Source organism: Rana temporaria, chromosome 2 (assembly GCF_905171775.1).
Source record: "Rana temporaria chromosome 2, aRanTem1.1, whole genome shotgun sequence".
NCBI classification, from domain to species: domain Eukaryota; kingdom Metazoa; phylum Chordata; class Amphibia; order Anura; family Ranidae; genus Rana; species Rana temporaria.
The window spans coordinates 429,299,750-429,320,514 of NC_053490.1; the positions used below are offsets into that span (position 1 = coordinate 429,299,750).

Here is a 20,765-nt window from a genome sequence, read left to right on the forward strand (position 1 = left end):
ATACACAAATTGCAAATCCCACCATTCTATTTGCCAGACAGCTTTATCTTTATTGTATTTGGGAAAATGCACAAGGGGAAATTTGAAAGAGCTGACTATTCAGTTATTATACATAACATTTCATTTTTGTGTGGGATAATAAACAAAGTTTTGCAATTATTAACTGGACAACATAGATGTAGTAATTTTATGACTGTGGCTCCACTTTAAGATCAGTCAGCACATAAATGGAAAGCCTGCTGCCTGGACAATGATTTTAATTATTTATTTTTTGTGACATGTATATTACACGCTGTCAAAAGTTTTATTGGGTTACATTCTCCCTATGTGGAAAGTATTAAAGGGGTTGTAAAGGTACAATTTTTTTCCCCCAAATAGCTTCCTTCACCTTAGTCCTCCTTCACTTACCTCATCCTTCGATTTTGCTTTTATATGTCCTTATTTCTTCTGAACAATACTCACTTCCTGTTCTTCTGTCTGTAACTCCACACAGTAATGCAAGGCTTTCTCCCTGGTGTGGAGTGTTGTGCTCGCCCCCTCCATTGGACTACAGGAGAGTCAGCACGCTCTCTACATTGCAGATAGAGAAAGGATCTATGTGTTGGTGGGTGTCCTGACTCTCCTGTAGACCAAGGGAGCGGGCGAGCACGACACTCCACACCAGGGACAAAGCCTTGCATTACTGTGTGGAGTTACAGACAGAAGAACAGGAAGTGAGGATTTCTCAGAAGAAATAAGTGCATTTAAAAGCAAAATTGAAGGATGAGGTAAGTGAAGGAGGACTGCACTGAGGTAAAGGAAGCTATTTAGGAAAAAAAATTGTACCTTTACAACCCTTTTAACCACTTACCCCCCGGACCATATTGCTGGTCAAAGACCAGAGTACTTTTTGCGATTCGGCACTGCATCGCTTTAACTGACAATTGCGCGGCCGTGCGACGTGGCTCCCAAACAAAATTGGTGTCCTTTTTTCCGCACAAATAGAGCTTTATTTTGGTGGTATTTGATCACCTCTGTGGTTTTTAGATTTTGCGCTATAAACAAAAATAGAGCGACAATTTTGAAAAAAATGAATATTTGTTACTTTTTGCTGTAATAAATATCCCCCAAAAATATATAAAAAAAACTATTTTTTTCCTCAGTTTAGGCGATACGTATTCTTCTACATATTTTTCGTAAAAAAAATCGCAATAAGCGTTTATTGATTGGTTTGCGCAAAAGTTATAGCGTTTACAAAATAGGGGGTATTTTTATGGCATTTTTATTAATATTTTTTTTTTACTAGTAATGGCGGCGATCAGCGATTTTTTTCGGTACTGCGACATTATGGCGGCCACTTGGGACAGTTTTGACACATTTTTGGGATCATTGGCATTTTTATAGCGATCAGTGCTATAAAAATGCATTGGATTACTATAAAAATGCCACTGGCAGTGAAGGGGTTAACACCAGGGGGCGGGGAACGGGTTAAGTATGTCCCTGGGTGTGTTCTTACTGGGGGGGGGGGTGGCCTCACTAGGGGAAATCACTGATCTTCTGTTCATACATTGTATGAACAGAGAATTAGCATTTCCCCCCCTGACAGGATCGGGAGCTGTGTATTTACACACACAGCTCCCAGTCCCCGCTCTGTAACGGGCGATCGCGTGTGCCGGCGGCGATCGCGCCCACCGGCGAGAGAGCCGACGTAGAGCTACGGGGTCTCACATGTAAAATCTGCATCTATGGCTATAAATAAGTGGTAGTATAAGGCATTTTTTTTACCTACAGGTAAGGCTATAATAAGGCTTACCTGCAGGTACAGTAAATATCTCCTAAATATGCACCGTTTAGGAGATATCTACTTTAGCAGCGCCGGTGTTGTCACCGGTGCATGCACACTGCGTTCTTATTGGACGGTGTGTTGTTCATAGAGATAGCCATGCAGCAGTCATGACTCCCCTTGCTCAAGCGTGGGAGTGATGTCATCACGGTGTGGCCAGTCAAACTATCCCAGCCTGCGAACCCGGAAGAAAGACCGGGTGACAGCTGTCAGCGGTGACAGTGCACCGCTGGAGGGCTTGATTTTCTGGTAAGTCTTTCATAATGTGCTAGTATGCAATGCATACTAGCAAATTATGATAATAATTTGCATGGAGAAAATCTTTTTTTTTTTGTGGTTTACTACCAAATTAAATCCCCCAGCAGAGGACCTGTAGAGTAAAAGATTTGTGAAACACATACTTTTAAGAAAAAATATAATTATTATTATACAGGATTTATATAGCGCCAACAGTTTGCGCAGCGCTTTACATCAGGGAAGACAGTACAGTCACAATACAAATCAATACAGGAGGGATCAGAGGGCCCTGCTCGTTAGAGCTTACAATCTAGAAGAATAATAAAATTTTATTGCAAACAAATAATATAATACTCAGTTTTTTGTTAAAATATAAAAGCTAAGGGTATGTCAAGAAAATAGATACCAATTACATCAATTTTCTTGTGCCTGTGATATCGTGAAAATCTCTATACGCCACGTTTTAAAAGCCTTTACAGCTCATCATTTTAGAGGTAACCAGCCATGGTGCCAGAATTATTTCTCTAACTTCAGCATTCAACGCAACAACTTACTGTACATGTGTGATGCTGTGTGCACCGCGGGCCATGTTTGCATTTGTGTGTGTATGCAGGGTAGCAGGGGCATACAATTTTTTATTTATTTTTTTGACTTTTTTTATCATTTTAATTAAACTTTTTTTTTTCTATTCAGTCACCTGATCACTTTCACATTACAGCCGGGAGTCGGCCGAAGAAACAGCGCTATTGCAGAAATCAGATTTTGCTTAACCCTTCACTCTTTGGACGTACATAGTATGTTCAAAGAACTGATTTTGTTAACAGAGTGCCCAATGCACCTTAAAGATCACATTAATTCAGCTTTCACTATTGACTCATATGCTTTTCACCAAAATGCTGAGGTTGTGCCAAAGTCTCCCTACTTTTGCTGCGATTTTTAGGGAAGTTATAACCTTCAGTTTCACTGATCCCGATCCAACAATGTAAGGTGCTTGCTTGTAGCGCTGACACTGCACCAATTTTTTTTTCTTTATGGCCCGGAAATCCCTAAATACTCATTAGCAGACTTGACTTCTCCAACTTTGGGACCCTGGCATGCCCCCCGTCCTCCCAACCTCTCAAGGGTCACTTCTATTAGAGGCTAATAGTTTCAAAGCATGCCAAAGCTCCAGAATTTTAGAAGTCAAGACTTCCTTCCCCAAGCAATTCCAGGCCAGTGAGGTTACGTTTTGTGCAGATTGTGGTCTTAACCACTATCTGATTGGCTAACGCATATGTGCCGTTGGGCCTTAACACTCACATTCCACACATGTGAGTCCATGGTGCACCTTGTGTGCTGGGAGTGCACTCACTGATCAGGGAGTCCACCTCTGTCCCATTATTCAGAACCCTTTAAGGCCCCTTTCACACGATCGGACCATTCAGGTCCGCCTGTCAGTTTTGACAGCGGACCTGAACGGCCGCTCCATGCAATCCTATGGAGCATCGGATGTCAGCGGAGACATGTCCGCTGACATCCGACCCGATCCGCCAAAATCAGATGGATGGCGATATGTCCCCATCCGTCCATGGCGGATCGGATTGGGTGAGATCTGATGAAAACGGACATGCTGTCCGTTTTCATCAGATCTCTCCATAGGAGACAGCGGTGCTGCACAAGCCTCTCAGTGAACAGAGAGGGACTCCTGCTGAGCCGGCAGGAGCTGGCGGACTCCGTAGCGATGGAGTCTGCCTGTGTGGAAGAGACCTAAAGGGTCAGCATGGGGGTAAGGTAGCCCATACATGGCGCAACTAGAGAAAATCAACCTATTCCACTATCCATGCTAACAGCACGGTTGGAGGAATCCAACTGCTGGCTGTTGTTATCAGGCAGCTGCGACACCCGTAAGGTTTCTCTGCTGGATTTTCTGTGAGACATAGCAATTTGCATGAATTTACTAGAAACTACCACTCACTGAAATTACAGGCTTGAGATGCATAGCCTTTTTACTTTACTAGCTGTTATAAATCTGTTACCAGGAATATAGCTGTCACTTTCTAGGTTTGAGATATAAAGGTAATGTGTTGTTGAAATAACTTTTTGGCCTACAATCAGTTAATTACTTTATAGCCACTAGCATTTTTGGAATAAATTTACAGCACATGCAGCAAAGTCTTTAAAGAAAAGGTACAGCCAAAGCTCCTTTGGTTGTACTTTTCTTGTGAATCACAGGAATGCAGTTCGCTCTGCACTCCTGTGACCCATTTTCAGCAGACAGCGGGCTGAAGCCCACTGTTGGCTGACGTCACAGAGCCGGTCCAGGCTCAGCAAGATTGCGACAATGGAGTCGGGATCTGCCCACATGCCTGGACCGACACCCGGCTCAGCCTCTCAGCGAGCCGATCCTGCCCCCCTCGACAGCCCAGCGTTCCAGTGAGTGCAGGGGGGCAGAGCAGAGAGTGGTGACTTATTATACATTGGAGGTGTTTGATTGCTTGGTTCTCAGTGTTAGAGGCGGTGGGGGACAGATGCAACATCGGACTGATGGTAAGTATGATTCTCAAAAAAAAAAACATACATCTCTTTTAAAGACCCTGCTAGTTCTTATCTAGAAGAATCTTGAGTATAATCTAAATGTACAAGACTACAACATGAATGCTTGCTTGTAATATGCTTCATATTTATTAGTTTTGTTCACCGTTTTTACCTGGAAATAGTTAAAAAAAAAAACAATAAGGCTATTCAATATTCATTTAAATTACAGCTTTAGATCTAGTAAGTAATATGTGACAAAGGAAGGAAATAATGGTTTATGATAGTAAAGTATTCATCCCTGTAAAGGTGACAAAACTGTATTCCTTTGTGTATGTATGTCAAATTGTATGCGTTAAGGGTCTTACATTCTGTGGCACTAAAGAATAAAGAGAAATCTTAAGGAAGAGACCAGTGACTAAACTCTATCAGTCTCTCTGTTCAGATTTCTTCACTACACCTTCTGATCATGCTAAGATCATTTATAAACAAACTATCAAACTCTTAGATGATCCTTCCATGCCCCAACATGCACATCCTTTACCGCCAGGAGCACTTGCTTAACTTTCAGAGATGGAAAAATTCCAACCTGCCAAATCCCTTGGGATGCTTGTCTCCTGAAGTGCCTAATTCCCTTATCTTCCTCATTCACAGTATTATTTCTACTCTACAGATCCAGAGGCACTTTAATCAGCTATTTCAGTAGACAATTTTGACTGTTTTATTGTAAAAATAGACTGTTTGATTCCACAGACTTCTATGGATTGGCATTGGCATGATAGCAGTTCAGGTTTTTAATGGTCCAACATGCCCCCCGTTCAGGGCCCTAGTCAATAAAGCACTGCTGATTGGAGCACTGGCATAGGCGTGCACACACGGTGTGCCAAGTGTGCCCAGGCACACCCAAATCACCCTGTGCAGCACAATTTCCCACCACTGCCCTGGCTCCCTCCCATTCCCCCTGCAGTGCCTCCGGCTTCCCTTCACTCCTCTCCTGCCGACTGTTGCTGCGGTGATGTTTTGGGGAAGGGGCCAGTAAATATGTAATTTACAGGCCCCATTTCTTTGTGAACATCGTGCGTGATCAATAGTGTGTGTGTTTGAGCTTTGGGGTGCACACGCTAAAGCAATAGGCTGCGCACACCTTTGAGCACTGGGCAGGGGGTTTGAGGACCGCTGGAGACGTGGGGTGCTGTGTTGCACAGTGTTCTATGGTGCTGTAGCACAAAAGAACATTTTTATTTGTTACTGTATATGCAGTCTGTGATTACCTGAAATCCAATTTTTACATCAGTTTAGTCTTAAAGCAGTACTAAACCTAAAAACAAAAAAGTGTTATATTGCAACATACTAATTCTTAGCTGTGGTGACTACATTAGTTTTCTTTTTAGGCTTTATTTTCACTTATGTCCCGGCCAATAAGCCTGTTCGTTTTCAACAGACTGAGCTGTCCAACAAAAGTGGCAGTTAGAGTATTGAGACAAAACATTTAAAGTTGAATTCTAGGAATTCAGACAAAAAGTGAAGGCACTCTAAAAGTTAAGTCCAAGGAGCTGCACAACATCTCCTAGGCTTATCTCTATTATTTACATTTTACAGGTTTTCTGCTCTGCTGGAGAGATGCGCACAGAGCAGCTATGCCTGCTCCTTCTCTCTGCTGCCCATTCACAGAAGCCTTTGTATTTTGTGAATGTGTACACATAATTCCAGGGCCTCTATGATAGGGCAGAAAGGGGAGGGACGGGCAAAACAGCGTCACTGTATGGGTGTAAAATGTTATGAAAGGTGAACTTATCCTTTGACTCATTTTTGACCGATGGACTTCCACACAGGCGATCATTTTTTTCTATCGGTTTTTATCCATAGGAAGATTTTAAAACATGTTCTATTTTTTTTAACCGATGGAAAACAAACCGATGGGGCCCACACACGATTGGTTTGTCCATTTTTTGGTCTGTTTTCATCAGACAAACCGATCGTATGTACTGTACAGGGCTTAATACATATACTTTTAATATAGATGTCTACATCTAGTTTTTGATAGTGCAGTACCCCCACATTACCCTTTCCTAGATGATCGCTCTTTGTGGTGTCTTGTAGACGCCAGCAGGCGCTGAACACATAGCAGCTGGTTTGCACTAGGGGAAATAGTACCAGTACACCGACGCATTGCATGTTTTTTTCCTTTTTTTTTAGAGCTGCCATTCAATAAGTTATTTAGGCTGCAGCATAGTGCAATGCGGTGGATTGCATCAAACCACCCTGCTCTGAAAAAAGTACTGCATGCAGCTGCAGTGATGTGAACTGCCCTGCCCTTTTTGTTTAGCATTAGCCCTGCACTTGGCAAGGCTGCACTGATGTCCCCTAAAAACCCCTCCAGAGTTGGAAAAGTAAATGAGTATATTTGAGCAGGAAACACTTGAAAAACAAAGCTGATATTTGAATGCCAGCTACTGTAACAACAAACAAACTAGCATTGAGCAACTTTCTAATACTTCCAGAGCAGTTAATATATAATGTAGCTACACCATCTAGTGGACACATAATACAACTGCTGAAAGTTTTGCAATGTGATTACCTTTAAGAGGGTCCAGACAGAATAAATGTACGTTACTCTTATATGCCTGAAAGCCCAGAGCTTCCATATTATTTACTGTACATGCACTGGTACTGTGTTTATTCATTTTACTTTTCGGGCCACTGGTTAGGCACCCCTGACTTAACAGTACTCATGATCTTTGATCAGCGATGTTTATTGTAACATTGGTCTAATTACTGGAGCGCTAGACTGCTCTTCTTTAGTCTGACTCTCTATCATGCTGCTAGCCCAGGGTATTTTACCAATTCTGCAGCACAAAATAAGTTAAAAGACATACAAATGTATACTGTATATGATTACAATACATGAAAGCATTACTGTAACTAAATAACTAAGCTTCAATCAGGATATAATTGCATAACTTTTAGTTAAACTTGATGTAGCCCTTAACAGGAGGAAACAATTGTAGCGAAAGGGAGACTAAGTGTATAGGAGTAGAGGGAAGCATTGTAGAATTAATTAAAGAAAAAAGGAGATTGGTAGTAGGGAAAAAATCTTGAGGGGGAAAAAAAATTATGTGTATATATATATATATATATATATATATATATATATATATATATATATACAGTTGCAAGAAAAAATATGTGAACCCTTTTGGAATGATATGGATTTCTGCACAAATTGGTCATAAAATGTGATCTGATCTCCATCTAAGTCACAATAGACAATCACAGTCTGCTTAAACTAATAACACACAAATAATTAAATGTTACCATGTTTTTATTGAACACACCATGTAAACATTCACAGTGCAGGTGGAAAAAGAATGTGAACCCCTAGACTAATGACATCTCCAAGAGCTAATTGGAGTGAGGTGTCAGCCAACTGGAGTCCAATCAATGAGATGAGATTGGAGGTGTTGGTTACAGCTGCCCTGCCCTATAAAAAACACACACCAGTTCTGGGTTTGCTTTTCACAAGAAGCATTGCCTGATGTGAATGATGCCTCGCACAAAAGAGCTCTCAGAAGACCTACGATTAAGAATTGTTGACTTGCATAAAGCTGGAAAGTGTTATAAAAGTATCTCCAAAAGCCTTGCCGTTCATCAGTCCACGGTAAGACAAATTGGCAAAAGTTCAGAACTGCTGCTACTCTCCCTAGGAGTGGCCGTCCTATAAAGATGACTGCAAGAGCACAGCGCAGACTGCTCAATGAGGTGAAGAAGAATCCTAGAGTGTCAGCTAAGGACTTACAAAAGTCTCTGGCATATGCTAACATTTCTGTTAGCGAATCTACTATATGTAAAACACTAAACAAGAATGGATTTCATAGGAGGATACCACAGTGGAAGCCACTGCTGTCCAAAAAAAACATTGCTGCACGTTTACAGTTTGCACAAGAGCACCTGGATGTTCCACAGCAGTACTGGCAAAATATTCTGTGGACAGATGAAACCAAAGTTGAGTTGTTTGGATGAAACACACAACACTGTGTGGAGAAAAAGAGGCACAGCACACCAACAACAAAAACTGTGAAGTATGGTGGTGGGTGCATCATGGTTTGGGGCTGCTTTGCCGAGTCAGGGCCTGGACGGATTGCTATAATCGAAAGAAAAATGAATTCCCAAGTTTATCAAGACATTTTGTTGGAGAACTTAAGGCCATCTGTCCACCAGCTGAAGCTCAACAGAAGATGGGTGTTGCTACAGGACAACGACCCAAAGCATAGAAGTAAATCGACAACAGAATGGCTTAAACAGAAGAAAATATGACTTCTGAAGTGGCCCAGTCAGAGTCCAGACCTCAACCCGATTGAAATGCTGTGGCATGACCTCAAGAAAGAGATTCACACCAGACATCCCAAGAATATTGCTGAACTGAAACAGTTCTGTAAAGAGGAATGGTCAAGAATTACTCCTGACCGTTGTGCACATCTGATCTGCAACTACAGGAAACGTTTGGTTGAAGTTATTGGTGCCAAAGAAGGTTCAACCAGTTATTAAATCCAGGGGTTCACATACTTTTTCCACCTGCACTGTGAATGTTTACATGGTGTGTTCAATAAAAACATGGTAACATTTAATTATTTGTGTCTTTTAGACACAAACCCCCTTCTATGACACAGCATTAAGGAGAGCCTCCACTGCAGCATTTTTATTGGACAGCTTAGACGAATGGTCTCTGTGACCCCAGCAGGGGTGGAACTACCGCCATAGCGATCCACGCGGGCACTATGGGGCCTGCAGCCGAGTGGGGCCCGGGGGAGGATGAGGAAGTTCAGTGTCGGTACGTCCATAAAGGGCGCAGGAGTGCCGCCCCCCCTCTCCTGCCCGCTCCAATCACCATAGATAGATTTATGCATTGCATGAATCTATCTATGGTTTTTGGTTGTTAGCAAAGCAAAGGAATCCATCTCTCAGCCAATCAGGTTGCTGGGTCTGTTAGCGGTCACCTGATTGGCTGAAACGTCAGGTGCTGTGATTGGACGCCTGAGAGAGGACGGAAGAAGACATGGAGGACGTGCAGGAGACTGCCACTGACCCGCTGCGAGACAGGTAAGTGCCGGGCAGCATCTGATGAGGCACAGTGGCAGGGAGGGGCTGTTTGCAGGCTGGGCCATACAACATTTTGCTATGGGGCCCTGTGATTTCTAGTTACGCCCCTGGACCCCAGGTCTCTGGTCTATACCCTTGTCTCCCCTGACTGCACCTCCCTGCTGATAAGTTCAATTAACACTTCTGCATTAAAGCATGTGCATCTTTTCTCGTTTCCAAATTTATTGACTCATAAATGTGCATATTTATGTGTTTTGGTGTGTTTTGCATGCTTTTTTTAACACACATAATAGCATCAAAGCACATTTTAAAAGGCAAAGGTTTGACTCCAGTCTTTGAGCTATGGACCCCTTTGAAACATTAAGGATTTGGATCCTTTGCAGTTCCCATATGAGAGGCTACTTAAGGTAGTCAAGGGGTGGGTGCACCTGGCTCTGCAATTTAGAGCTATAGGACTCAGGGTCAACAGGAAATATGGGCTAGGACTGCATACCCAGGGATGACACAAGGTATGGCATTATGACTTATGAAGGTGGCAAGAGTTATAGTGGAATTGGCTTTTACAGATAGATATCATTGCTTAATCATGCCAGTATACATTTGTGCAAATAGTGTCCGAGATTTCCATAATTGTCAGTTGATCCAGGATTTGGAGATTTGTTCATGGAAATCGTGTCCCATAACCCTGATCAATACCAAATAAAAAATCTGTTTAAGGAATTATGTATTCTCTACTACACACACTAGTTAATGACTTATCTGTTCTATACTGCACATGGCTACCAGGCGTTGACCGATTGATTATTGGAGCGGCCGATATTCACTTTTTTTTTTGAAGAATCGGTATTGTAACAAACTTACCGATATTCCTTCAAGTGATTGTACCGGGCCGATGCTTGCAGCTGCAGGCATCACCCTGGTACTATTTGCAGCGGACGGGTGGCTTTCTTGTAATAACAACTGATGCACCTAAGCAGCCGCTCAGGCATTATCACAAGTAGCGGGACGGGATCACCCCCTCCCGCCACCTTGCACCGCTCCACCCAGGTCTCCCGTCCCACTGAAGTACCACTAAAAGCTACACTTAACTAACTCATTTTGCAACTCAATACTTCAGGCAATGTTTAAACCCCGCCCCCTTTTTTTTTTAATATATATATATAAATGTTGTAAATTGTTACGTTAATGTTAAATATGAAATCTGTGTCTAAAGAATCAAATTACAAAGCTTCGTTGACTTGGCACAAAAACACAGTAATGTGGCAATTATTCTGAGATCATCTGGTAAATGGACAAAAAACATACTGCATTATATAACTTGGCCCAACAGCCTTATTAGGATGTGTACAGCAGATCTCGTGGAAAATAAAGATAATTTCTGTTCGGTGTAACATTATCTATCATGAACCAAGTGGGTACAAGCCACTGAACAAATACATTCCTAAACTGATCTTTACTATAAATATGTATTTAATCTCAGCAGTAATTTGTGCTTCCAAGCCTTTGCCTGATTTTCCTCCCTGTGAAGCCTTCATGCTGCCTCTTCACTCCATTAGCTTATTTGATTTGGCTGTGATGTCACTGAACTCAGAACTTTGCCCAGTCTTTTGCAAACAGCCTTTTTTTTTTTTTGTTTAGATTAAACAAGCCTGTCTTTCAAAGCGCCGTCATGTTTATTCTCACATTAAATCTTAACCACAGTTCGTGTGTCACACTACAGCTAGATTTTCTTACTCCCGAGGTCACGTATTTCGATCAGGTAGACATAAACTATGTACTAATGAGGAAAGGTGCCCATAAACATTAGATTATAAATTCCTTTATCTGGTTATTTACAAGGCGTTAGCAGAGACCACATGCCAGAGTTTTGCAAGCAATAGCCAGTGGTGGATTCAGGGTATGGCATGTATGGCAAGTGCCCTGTGCGCAATGAAATGTTTGGTGGTATAATGAACCACTGATCAGTTGGGATGGCCTTAGGTTTCATGTACACGGGACGTTGTTCAACCTCTCCTGAACAATTTAACTTGACAGCTAGAAACCGGCTTCTAAAAACAGCTGTTTAGCCGCGTTTACATGCCGCGTTTGCGCCTAGAAGCGTTTTTTTTTGTTAACCACTTGGCGACCGGCCCATAGCCGAATGGCTGATACAGGGCAGTTTGTTAATTCTGGGGCGCACATGGCAGTGTCTGTGACCCCCGGGTTCAGATAGCGGCCGTTTACCGCGTGATCGCTCCGTAAAATGACCGATCGGTACAGTGTGAGAGGGGAGGGGGAGAGATCGGTGGCAGCAGCTGGATCTGTAGTGCCCACAGCGCTGCTCTGTGACAATTGCAGTCACATCCAGCCATACTCTGCAATACCCAGCCACACTCTGCCATACCCAGCCACACTCTGCTATACCCAACCACACTCTGCCATATCCAGCCACACTCTGCCATACCCAGCCCCACTCTGCCATACCCAGCCCCACTCTGCCATACCCAGCCCCACTCTGCAATACCCAGCCATACTCTGCAATACACAGCCATACCGAGCCATACCCTGCAATCAGGGCTGGCCATATGATGGGACCGGGTGGTACCATGGGTACCAGGCAGCACTTTTAGGGGGGCAGCATTCTGCCGCCCGCCAGACAGCCCACTCCGCTGCCTGTGAGGACACTCACAGCCGGAGGGGAGCAGTCTGCGAGTGAGAAAGGCAGGCGCCGCTCCCTCTGAGGAACCTGTTGTGCCGAGAATGGTTGCCCGTTGGAATCTGTTCCCCCTAGCTCTCGGCTCCGATTGAAACTCCGCCTCTCCAGCCCTCTGCATTGCCGCTCCCTCCTACTCTACCCACAAATTCTTATGATCCTAATACCGCCCCGTGCGTGTCCCCGGTACAATGTTATTACTCATTATGGCAGATTGGTTACCAGCGTTTGCCCCCGGGAGACAGCCTGTGTACAGGATATATCTATGCCTATGTGGTTCGGATGACTTTGACTATTTTCCTCTCTTGTCTGTCCTGAAGAAGCCTCATGGCGAAACGCGTAGACGCACAGGGGACATTTATAGGCAACATACATACCTGACATCTTGTATGGTTTTCTTTTTAATGTTGTTTTATGTAACTACTTTGTAATAAAATTATATATTTTTTGCTATTCCTGTCTGTGTTGCCTATAAAGTCCGACCATTGGTTGCTTTCCTTAAGCAATTTTGTCTTTATCACATGAATAGAGCCATGACAGGTCCTCTTTATACATGTATAGAGCCATGACTTGATTTTTTTTGGGGGGGGAGGGGCAGCATTTCATTCTTGGTCCCAGGCAGCACAATGTCTTGGGCCGGCACTGCCTGCCATACTCTGCAATACCCAGCTATACTCTGCAATACCCAGCCATACTCTGCAATACCCAGCTATACTCTCCAATACCCAGCCATACTCTGCAATACCCAGCCATACTTGGTGATACCCAGCCGTACCCGGCGATACTCAGCCATAATTGGCCATGCTCGGCTGTACTCGGCCTCTGTATGTGGCCAGGCTGTGGAAATCTCACACATATGGCCGTACCCATTTTACTTTATTTATTTTAGTTTGATACTTCCCCCCCCCCCCCAAAAAATGTTGGATCACTTTTATTCCTATTACAAGGAAGGTAAACATTCCTTGTTACCAGGGCTGTGGAGTCGGAGTCGGGGGAAATTTTGGGTACCTGGAGTCGGAGTCGGCAAACAATGCACCGACTCCGACTCCGACTCCTACTAAATTTAGATTGGAATAAAAAAAAAAAAAAGCAAGTTTAAATGTCCCAATTCACAAAAAGTTATAATTAATGACTTCTCTACTGTAAGAATAAAGACCAATGCATGCAGTGCCTCACGTAACCGCAAAACGAACACGTTAAGTGACCGTGAAGAAGCATGCTTTTCATGTGCTTCACTATATGGCACGCAACGCACAATTAGGAGCTGCAATACTTATACTTTCCATAGTTTTGTGTTCTGCTTTTACAGGGAATGCAGCGTCCATGTGTAACCTAGCCTCTCACTGATAAGGGATTAAATAAATATGTTTTTTGCAGGACTAGAGAGTGAGACACTTGTATAAGTGAAGGGAATGGAGGGCCAATAGTTCAAGACTGAAGCTGTAAACCAGGGGTCCTCAAACTATGGCCCTCCAGTTGTTCAGGAACTACAATTCCCATCATGCCTTGTCATGTCAGTGAATGTCAGACTTTACAATGCCTCATGGGATGTGTAGTTCTGCAACAGCTGGAGGGCCGTAGTTTGAAAATCCCTGCTGTAAACCATTGGAAAAACTGCTGTCATTTAGCTAAGGCTATAAAAACTTGTAAACTCCGATTGTTAGCTTAAACTTTAAACATGACTATGGGATTCTCCTAGGAAAATCATGTTTTAGAATAAATGCCCCTTCCTGGATCCTCCCACTGCCCTATCTTCAGCAGCAGATAAGCACACAAAGGAGAAAGCAGCAGCCCAACTACCTCTCTAAGATTATTTTCAGCCCTAAAAATAATAAAGTCTGACTTAAGAGCCTCTATGAAAGAGGATCTGGCAGAGGCAATTCTCTTCCTTAGAACTCTACATTGAATTGATTTGCATTTGCTAAGCCTATAACTACATTTCAAGATTAATATAAACCATTTCTAGGTTTTACAGATTTTGTTTTTGGTTCATTATAGATAAGCTTTGTTTTTGTTCTAAAACAACCAAATAATGTGGTTTGTATTTTTGAACTGGTAAAGATCCTGTTCCCGATGTTTATGCCTGCTGCTACTATCCAGCCACTTGATTGATTAATATTTTTTTTTTATAAAACGTTGTTTTCATTGTGTTTGTCTTTTGCTTAAACTGTGCAATACAGTAGACTGTTGGCTTCCCAGCCAGTAGTCCTGTGGTAGGTTGCGTTTCTTTCCCTCAAGGAATGTATAAAATACATTCGCATATTAATACAGAGGAGTCGGAGTCGAGGAGTCGGAGTCGGGAGTACATAAAACTGAGGAGTCGGAGTCGGAACATTTATCTACCGACTCCACAGCCCTGCTTGTTACACAGTTACATAGATAGTCAGGTTGAAAAAAGACACAAGTCCATCCAGTTCAACCACAAAAAATAAAAAAACTAAATAAAAAACACAGTACAATCCTATACACCCAACTCCATACCCACAGTTGATGCAGAGGAAGGCAAAAAACCCCAGCAGAGCATGATACAATTTGCTACAGCAGGGGAAAAAATTCCTTCCTGATCCCGCCAGAGGCAATCGGATTTACCCTGGATCAACTTTACCTACAAATCTTAGTACTCAGTTATATTCTGTACATTTAGGAAAGAATACAGGCCTTTCTTAAAGCAATCTACTGAGCTGGCCAGAACCACCTCTGGAGGGAGTCTGTTCCACATTTTTTTTGTAATAGGAATATGGCATAACAGGTCATCTTAACAGTGATAGATATAGGGTCAATAAGACCTCACATCTCACCTCTAGTCTGGGAAGCCTAAAATCAACAAAAAAAGTTGGTACAAGTACCGGAGGGGGGGGGGACGTCCCCTCACGCCCCCCGTAACAATGATCAAGCGGCAGAACAGCCGCTATGATCATTCTTATGGTGTAGGGGAATCGCTGGCTAAAAAAAGCTGATATCTGAATGATGCCTGTAGCTGCAGGCATCATTCAGATATCCCCGCACAAAATTAAAGACACCATATGACGGCCAGTGGGTGGGGAGTGGTTAAAACGCATTTTTAAAACAAAGTTGTCCATTTATACAATATTTCTAACACATAGCATGTACATACCAAAAATTACACCCCAAATTTTTTTTTTTTTAAAGCACCCCTGTCCCCTTGCATGCAGAAGCGAACACATACGTAAGTCCCGCCCACATATGAAAACTGTGTTCAAACCACACATGTGAGGTATCGCTGTGAACGTTAGAGCGAGAGCAATCATTTTGGCCCTAGACTTCCTCTGTAACTCAAAACATGTAACCGGTAAAGAAATTTAGAGCATTGCCTATGGGGAATTTAAAAGTAGCGAAGTTTGGCGCGATTCCATGAGCGTGTGCAATTTTGAAGGATGACATGTTAGGTATCTATTTACTCGGCGTAACATCATCTTTCACATTATGCAAAAACATTGGGCTAACTTATTTTATATAAAAACTTTTTTTTAAAGTACAAAACTGTTTTTTTTTTTCGAAAAAACTTGTTCGAAAAATTGCTGCGCAAATACCGTGGGAGATAAAAAGTTGAAACGACCACCATTGTATTCTCTAGGGTCTTTGCTAAAAAAAACATATATATAATGTTTTATGGTTCTATGTAATTTTCTAGCAAATAAATGATGATTTTTACATGTAGTAGAGAAATGTCAGAATTGGCCTGGGTGCTCCAGAAAGCCTGAAGGTGCTCCCTGCATATTGGGCCTCTGTATGTGGCCACGCTGTGTAAAAGTCTCACACATGTGGTATCGCCATACTCGGGAGTAATAGCAGAATGTGTTTTGGGGTGTAATTTGTGGTATGCATATGCTGTGTGTGAGAAATAAACTGCTAATATGACAATTTTGTAAAAAAAAAAAAAAATCTTGATTTTGCAAAGAATTGTGGGAAAAAATTACAACATCAAAAAACTCACCATGCCTCTTACTAAATACATTTTCTTTCCAAAAAGGGGTAATTTGGGGGGTATTTATACTTTTCTGGCATGTTAGGGTCTCAAGAAATGGCCGTCAGTACTTCAGGTGTGATCAATATTCAGATATTGGCACCATAGCTTGTGGACTCTATAAAGTGGAACTTTTAGACATTTAGTAGCCTAAGGAAGGCCCCATTATTGGTGTCGGTGGAAGAATAGTGCCCCATCATTGGTGTCAATGAGAGAAAGAGCCTTGAGTGTGTAGGATATAACAGAGTTGTCTGGTCATAGGAGGTGGTACAATTATTGTGGTCTGTGGGAATATGTAATGACAATTTTTTATTCTTATTTTTCTGTCTGATATAACTGAACACTTTTTCAAGATTCCAAGAATATTTTGTTAGATGTCTTTCTTAGACACAGGAAACTCTTTAATATCAGCATGTAGATATCTGGGCACTATCACTCAATAGTTCCGGTGTGATGTATGTATATAGGGCCAAATTCTCAAAAACTCTGCGTAACTTAAATTTCAGCAGTTAAGTTACACTGACTTAAAATTTCTACCTAAGTGCCTGATCGTCAAAGCACTTAGGTAGAAATTACATGCTGTGTAACTTAAGTGCCGCCGTCGTAAGGCGGTCCTCCTCTCCTGGGGGCGTTTAAAATTTAAATGAGGCGCGCTCCCGCGCCGGCCGTACTGCGCATGCGTGTGACGTCATTTTCCCGACGTGCAGCGCGCGAACGTAATTAACGCCGGTCGGCTTTGAGAATTTCGACGGGACACTAAAGTTGCGACGGGTGAAAAAAAAAGACGCGCCGGGAAAACAAATAATTATAAAAAAAAATGACAGCGTCGCTCAGCATGCATTCCTGAGAGGGAGAACTCCATGCCAATTTTCAAAGAAAAAAACGGCATGGGTTCCCCCCCCAGGAGCATACCAGGCCCTTAGGTCTGGTATGGGTTGTAAGGAGACCCCCCCACGCCGAAAAATTGACGTAGGGGGTCCCCCTACAATCCATACCAGACCCGTATCCAAAGCACGCTACCCGGCCGGCCAGGAATGGGAGTGGGGACGAGCGAGCGCCCCCCCCTCCTGAGCCGTGCCAGGCCGCATGCCCTCAACATGGGGGGGTTGGGTGCTCTGGGGCAGGGGGGCGCACTGCGGGCCCCCCCACCCCAGAGCACCCTGTCCCCATGTCGATGAGGACAGGACCTCTTCCCGACAACCCTTGCCATTGGTTGTCGGGGTCTGCGGGCGGAGGCTTATCGGAATCTGGGAGTCCCCTCAAATAAGGGGGCCCCCAGATACCGGCCCCCCACCCTAAGTGAATGGATATGGGGTACATCGTACCCCTATCCATTCACCTGGAGGCAAAAAGTAAAATGTAGTAAACACACAACACAAGGCTTTTTAAAATATTTTATTATTCTGCTCCGGATGCCCCCCCTGTCTTCGTTATTAGCTCAATTACCAGGGGGGGCTTCTTCTTCCACTCTCCGGGGGGCTTCTCCGGACTCCGGGGGGCTTCTTCCATCTTCTCCCCTCTTCCGCTGTTGACTCGGCGAACCCCGGTTCTTCTGCAGCTCTCCGGTGCCTTCTTCTTCAGCGCTGGCTGCCTGCTATGTTTGTGTGTTAGCTCGATTTCAACAGGCAGCCAGCGCGGTCTTCTGTGGCGTCAGGGTCTTCTCTTCCTTTCTTCCGATGTTGCCTCGTCGCCTGTTGTCGCTGTAATGATGGAAGCGCGCCTTGCATCACATTTATATAGGCATCACCGTCCCATCATGCTCCGGCAGGTACCCACGTGGTGGGTGCCTACCCACGTGCACCCACCACGTGGGTACCTACCGGAGCATGATGGGACGGTGATGCCTATATAAATGTGATGCAAGGCGCGCTTCCATCATTACAGCGACAACAGGCGACGAGGCAACATCGGAAGAAGGAAGAGAAGACCCTGACGCCACAGAAGACCGCGCTGGCTGCCTGTTTGAAATCGAGCTAACACACAAACATAGCAGGCAGCCAGCGCTGAAGAAGAAGGCACCGGAGAGCCTGCAGAAGAACCGGGGTTCGCCGAGTCAACAGCGGAAGAGGGGAGAAGATGGAAGAAGCCCCCCGGAGTCCGGAGAAGCCCCCCCCGGAGAGCGGAGAAGACCCCCGGAGAGCGGAAGACCCCCGGAGAGCGGAAGAAGAAGCCCCCCCTGGTAATTGAGCTAATAACGAAGACAGGGGGGGCATCCGGAGCAGAATAATAAAATCTTTTAAAAAGCCTTGTGTTGTGTGTTTACTACATTTTACTTTTTGCCTCCAGGTGAATGGATAGGGGTACGATGTACCCCATATCCATTCACTTAGGGTGGGGGGCCGGTATCTGGGGGCCCCCTTATTTGAGGGGACTCCCAGATTCCGATAAGCCTCCGCCCGCAGACCCCGACAACCAATGGCAAGGGTTGTCGGGAAGAGGTCCTGTCCTCATCGACATGGGGACAGGGTGCTCTGGGGTGGGGGGGCCCGCAGTGCGCCCCCCTGCCCCAGAGCACCCAACCCCCCCATGTTGAGGGCATGCGGCCTGGCACGGCTCAGGGGGGGGGGGGCGCTCGCTCGCCCCCCCTCCCATTCCTGGCCGGCCGGGTAGCGTGCTTTGGATACGGCTCTGGTATGGATTGTAGGGGGACCCCCTACGTCAATTTTTCGGCGTGGGGGGGTCTCCTTACAACCCATACCAGACCTAAGGGCCTGGGATGCTCCTGGGGGGAACCCATGCCGGTTTTGAATTTAAAAATTGCCGTGGAGTTCTCCCTCAGGAATGCATACCAAATGCCGTCGCTGGAATGGGCCTTTACAAGGTTTGGCTAACTTTCCACATTGTAAAACCAGCCCTAATTTTGCGCCGGCAAATTCGGAACTTAGGCAGAAATCAAAGTGCTGAAATGCTTTGAAAATCTGCTTAAGTCCTCATTTGCATACGCAAAGCTGGATTTCAATGAGAAATGCCCCCAGTGGCGGATGCGGTACTGCATCCTAAAATCTGACCGTGTAAGTGTCTTACACATGTCAGATTTTCTGCCTAACTTTGGAAAAAGCCTTTTGAGAATCGTTTCCAAAATTAGGCACAGGGATACGCAGGCTGAACAGCAGTTAAGTCTGCGTATCTCTTTTGAGAATTTGGCCCATAGATTCTGAAGAAAAAAAGTGACATTAGACCACCAAACATTTCAACTGATAATATAAATTAAAAATACCTGAAATAAAAAGTCACAGTCTTCAACCTGGAAAGCTACGTCTTCACCCCATCTCCATGCTTGATTAGATGTTCACCCATCTCTGATAAAAAGAATGTAAGAAAAACATTACTGACAATAATTATAATTTGTTGTCATTTTTATTTTCAGTTAATTATAGCTTGTTTTCTTTCTGGTGGCCAGAATTGTCTTGGCAAGTCTTGTTGAGTGGCGATATAGCCAGGCCTTACCAGAATTAAAGCAGAATTAACCCCCCCCCCAAAAAAAAAGATATATATATATATAAATATATATATATATATGGCAGCTTAAAAATTCATAAATGTGGTGTCTGCATTAGTTTTGGACTTGAGTACTACTTGAACATTAATTTATATACTGTATAAAGCATAAAATAAATAGTTAAAAAAAAAAAAAAAAACATACCTCGATTACCCGGATTTAGTGGAGATTGAAACACGAAAAAAATCTAAAATACAAAACAGAACAATCCTTTGTATACTCAAATGTCCTAAAAAAAGCAATCCATAACATAGTCTCTAGAAAGAGAGGTGGAGATTCTCAAAACATTTTGGTGTGAGGAAAGTCACACATTTTTGTAACCTTCCCTTACTTATCTAAAATGAACATTCAATTTTTATTTCCTTTAGTTCTACTTAAAGCATGGTAAGCATGATAAGTGTCATAGCAGTTCTACACCTTTCTTTCACTAACACAAGCAGGATATGGATTACAATTTTGACGAAGTGTGATAAACAAAAAGCTTCTGAACATTTATATATGACCCACATTGAGCATTCATTTGATACTATAGAAAAACAGTGGGGGCATACTGCTTGATTATTAAAACTAGAGTAACACCGACAGGGCCGTCTTTAAGGCAGGGCAAAAGGGGAAGCTGCCCTGGGCCCTGTCATTGTTGTGGGGCCCGAAGCACCTGCCTCATACTTGTCAACTATCCCAGTTTAAATTCCCTTGTCCCTTGAAGTTACAGGCCCCGTACACACGACCGAGTTTCTCGGCAGAATTCAGCCAGAAACTCGGTCGGAGCTGGATTCTGCCGAGGAAACCGGCCGTGTCTACACTTTCGGCCGAGGAAGCCGACGAGGATCTCGGTGAGGAAATAGAGAACATGTTCTCTATTTCCTTGTTTTTCAATGGGAAATTTCGGCTCGCCGAGATCCTCGGCGGCTTCACAAGGAAC

The 20,765-nt window shown here is 43.7% G+C and overlaps 1 protein-coding gene across 1 annotated transcript in view; it reads right to left on the bottom strand.

Moving 5' to 3' along the window:
* The window catches only part of LOC120927537 (4-hydroxyphenylpyruvate dioxygenase-like), a 72,372-nt gene that overhangs the window by 26,168 nt on the left and 25,439 nt on the right, over window positions 1–20,765 (bottom strand). The window contains 3 exon segments of the mRNA XM_040338282.1: window positions 19,562–19,605; window positions 19,608–19,643; window positions 19,988–20,030. Coding sequence (XP_040194216.1) covers window positions 19,562–19,605; window positions 19,608–19,643; window positions 19,988–20,030 — 123 coding nt within the window.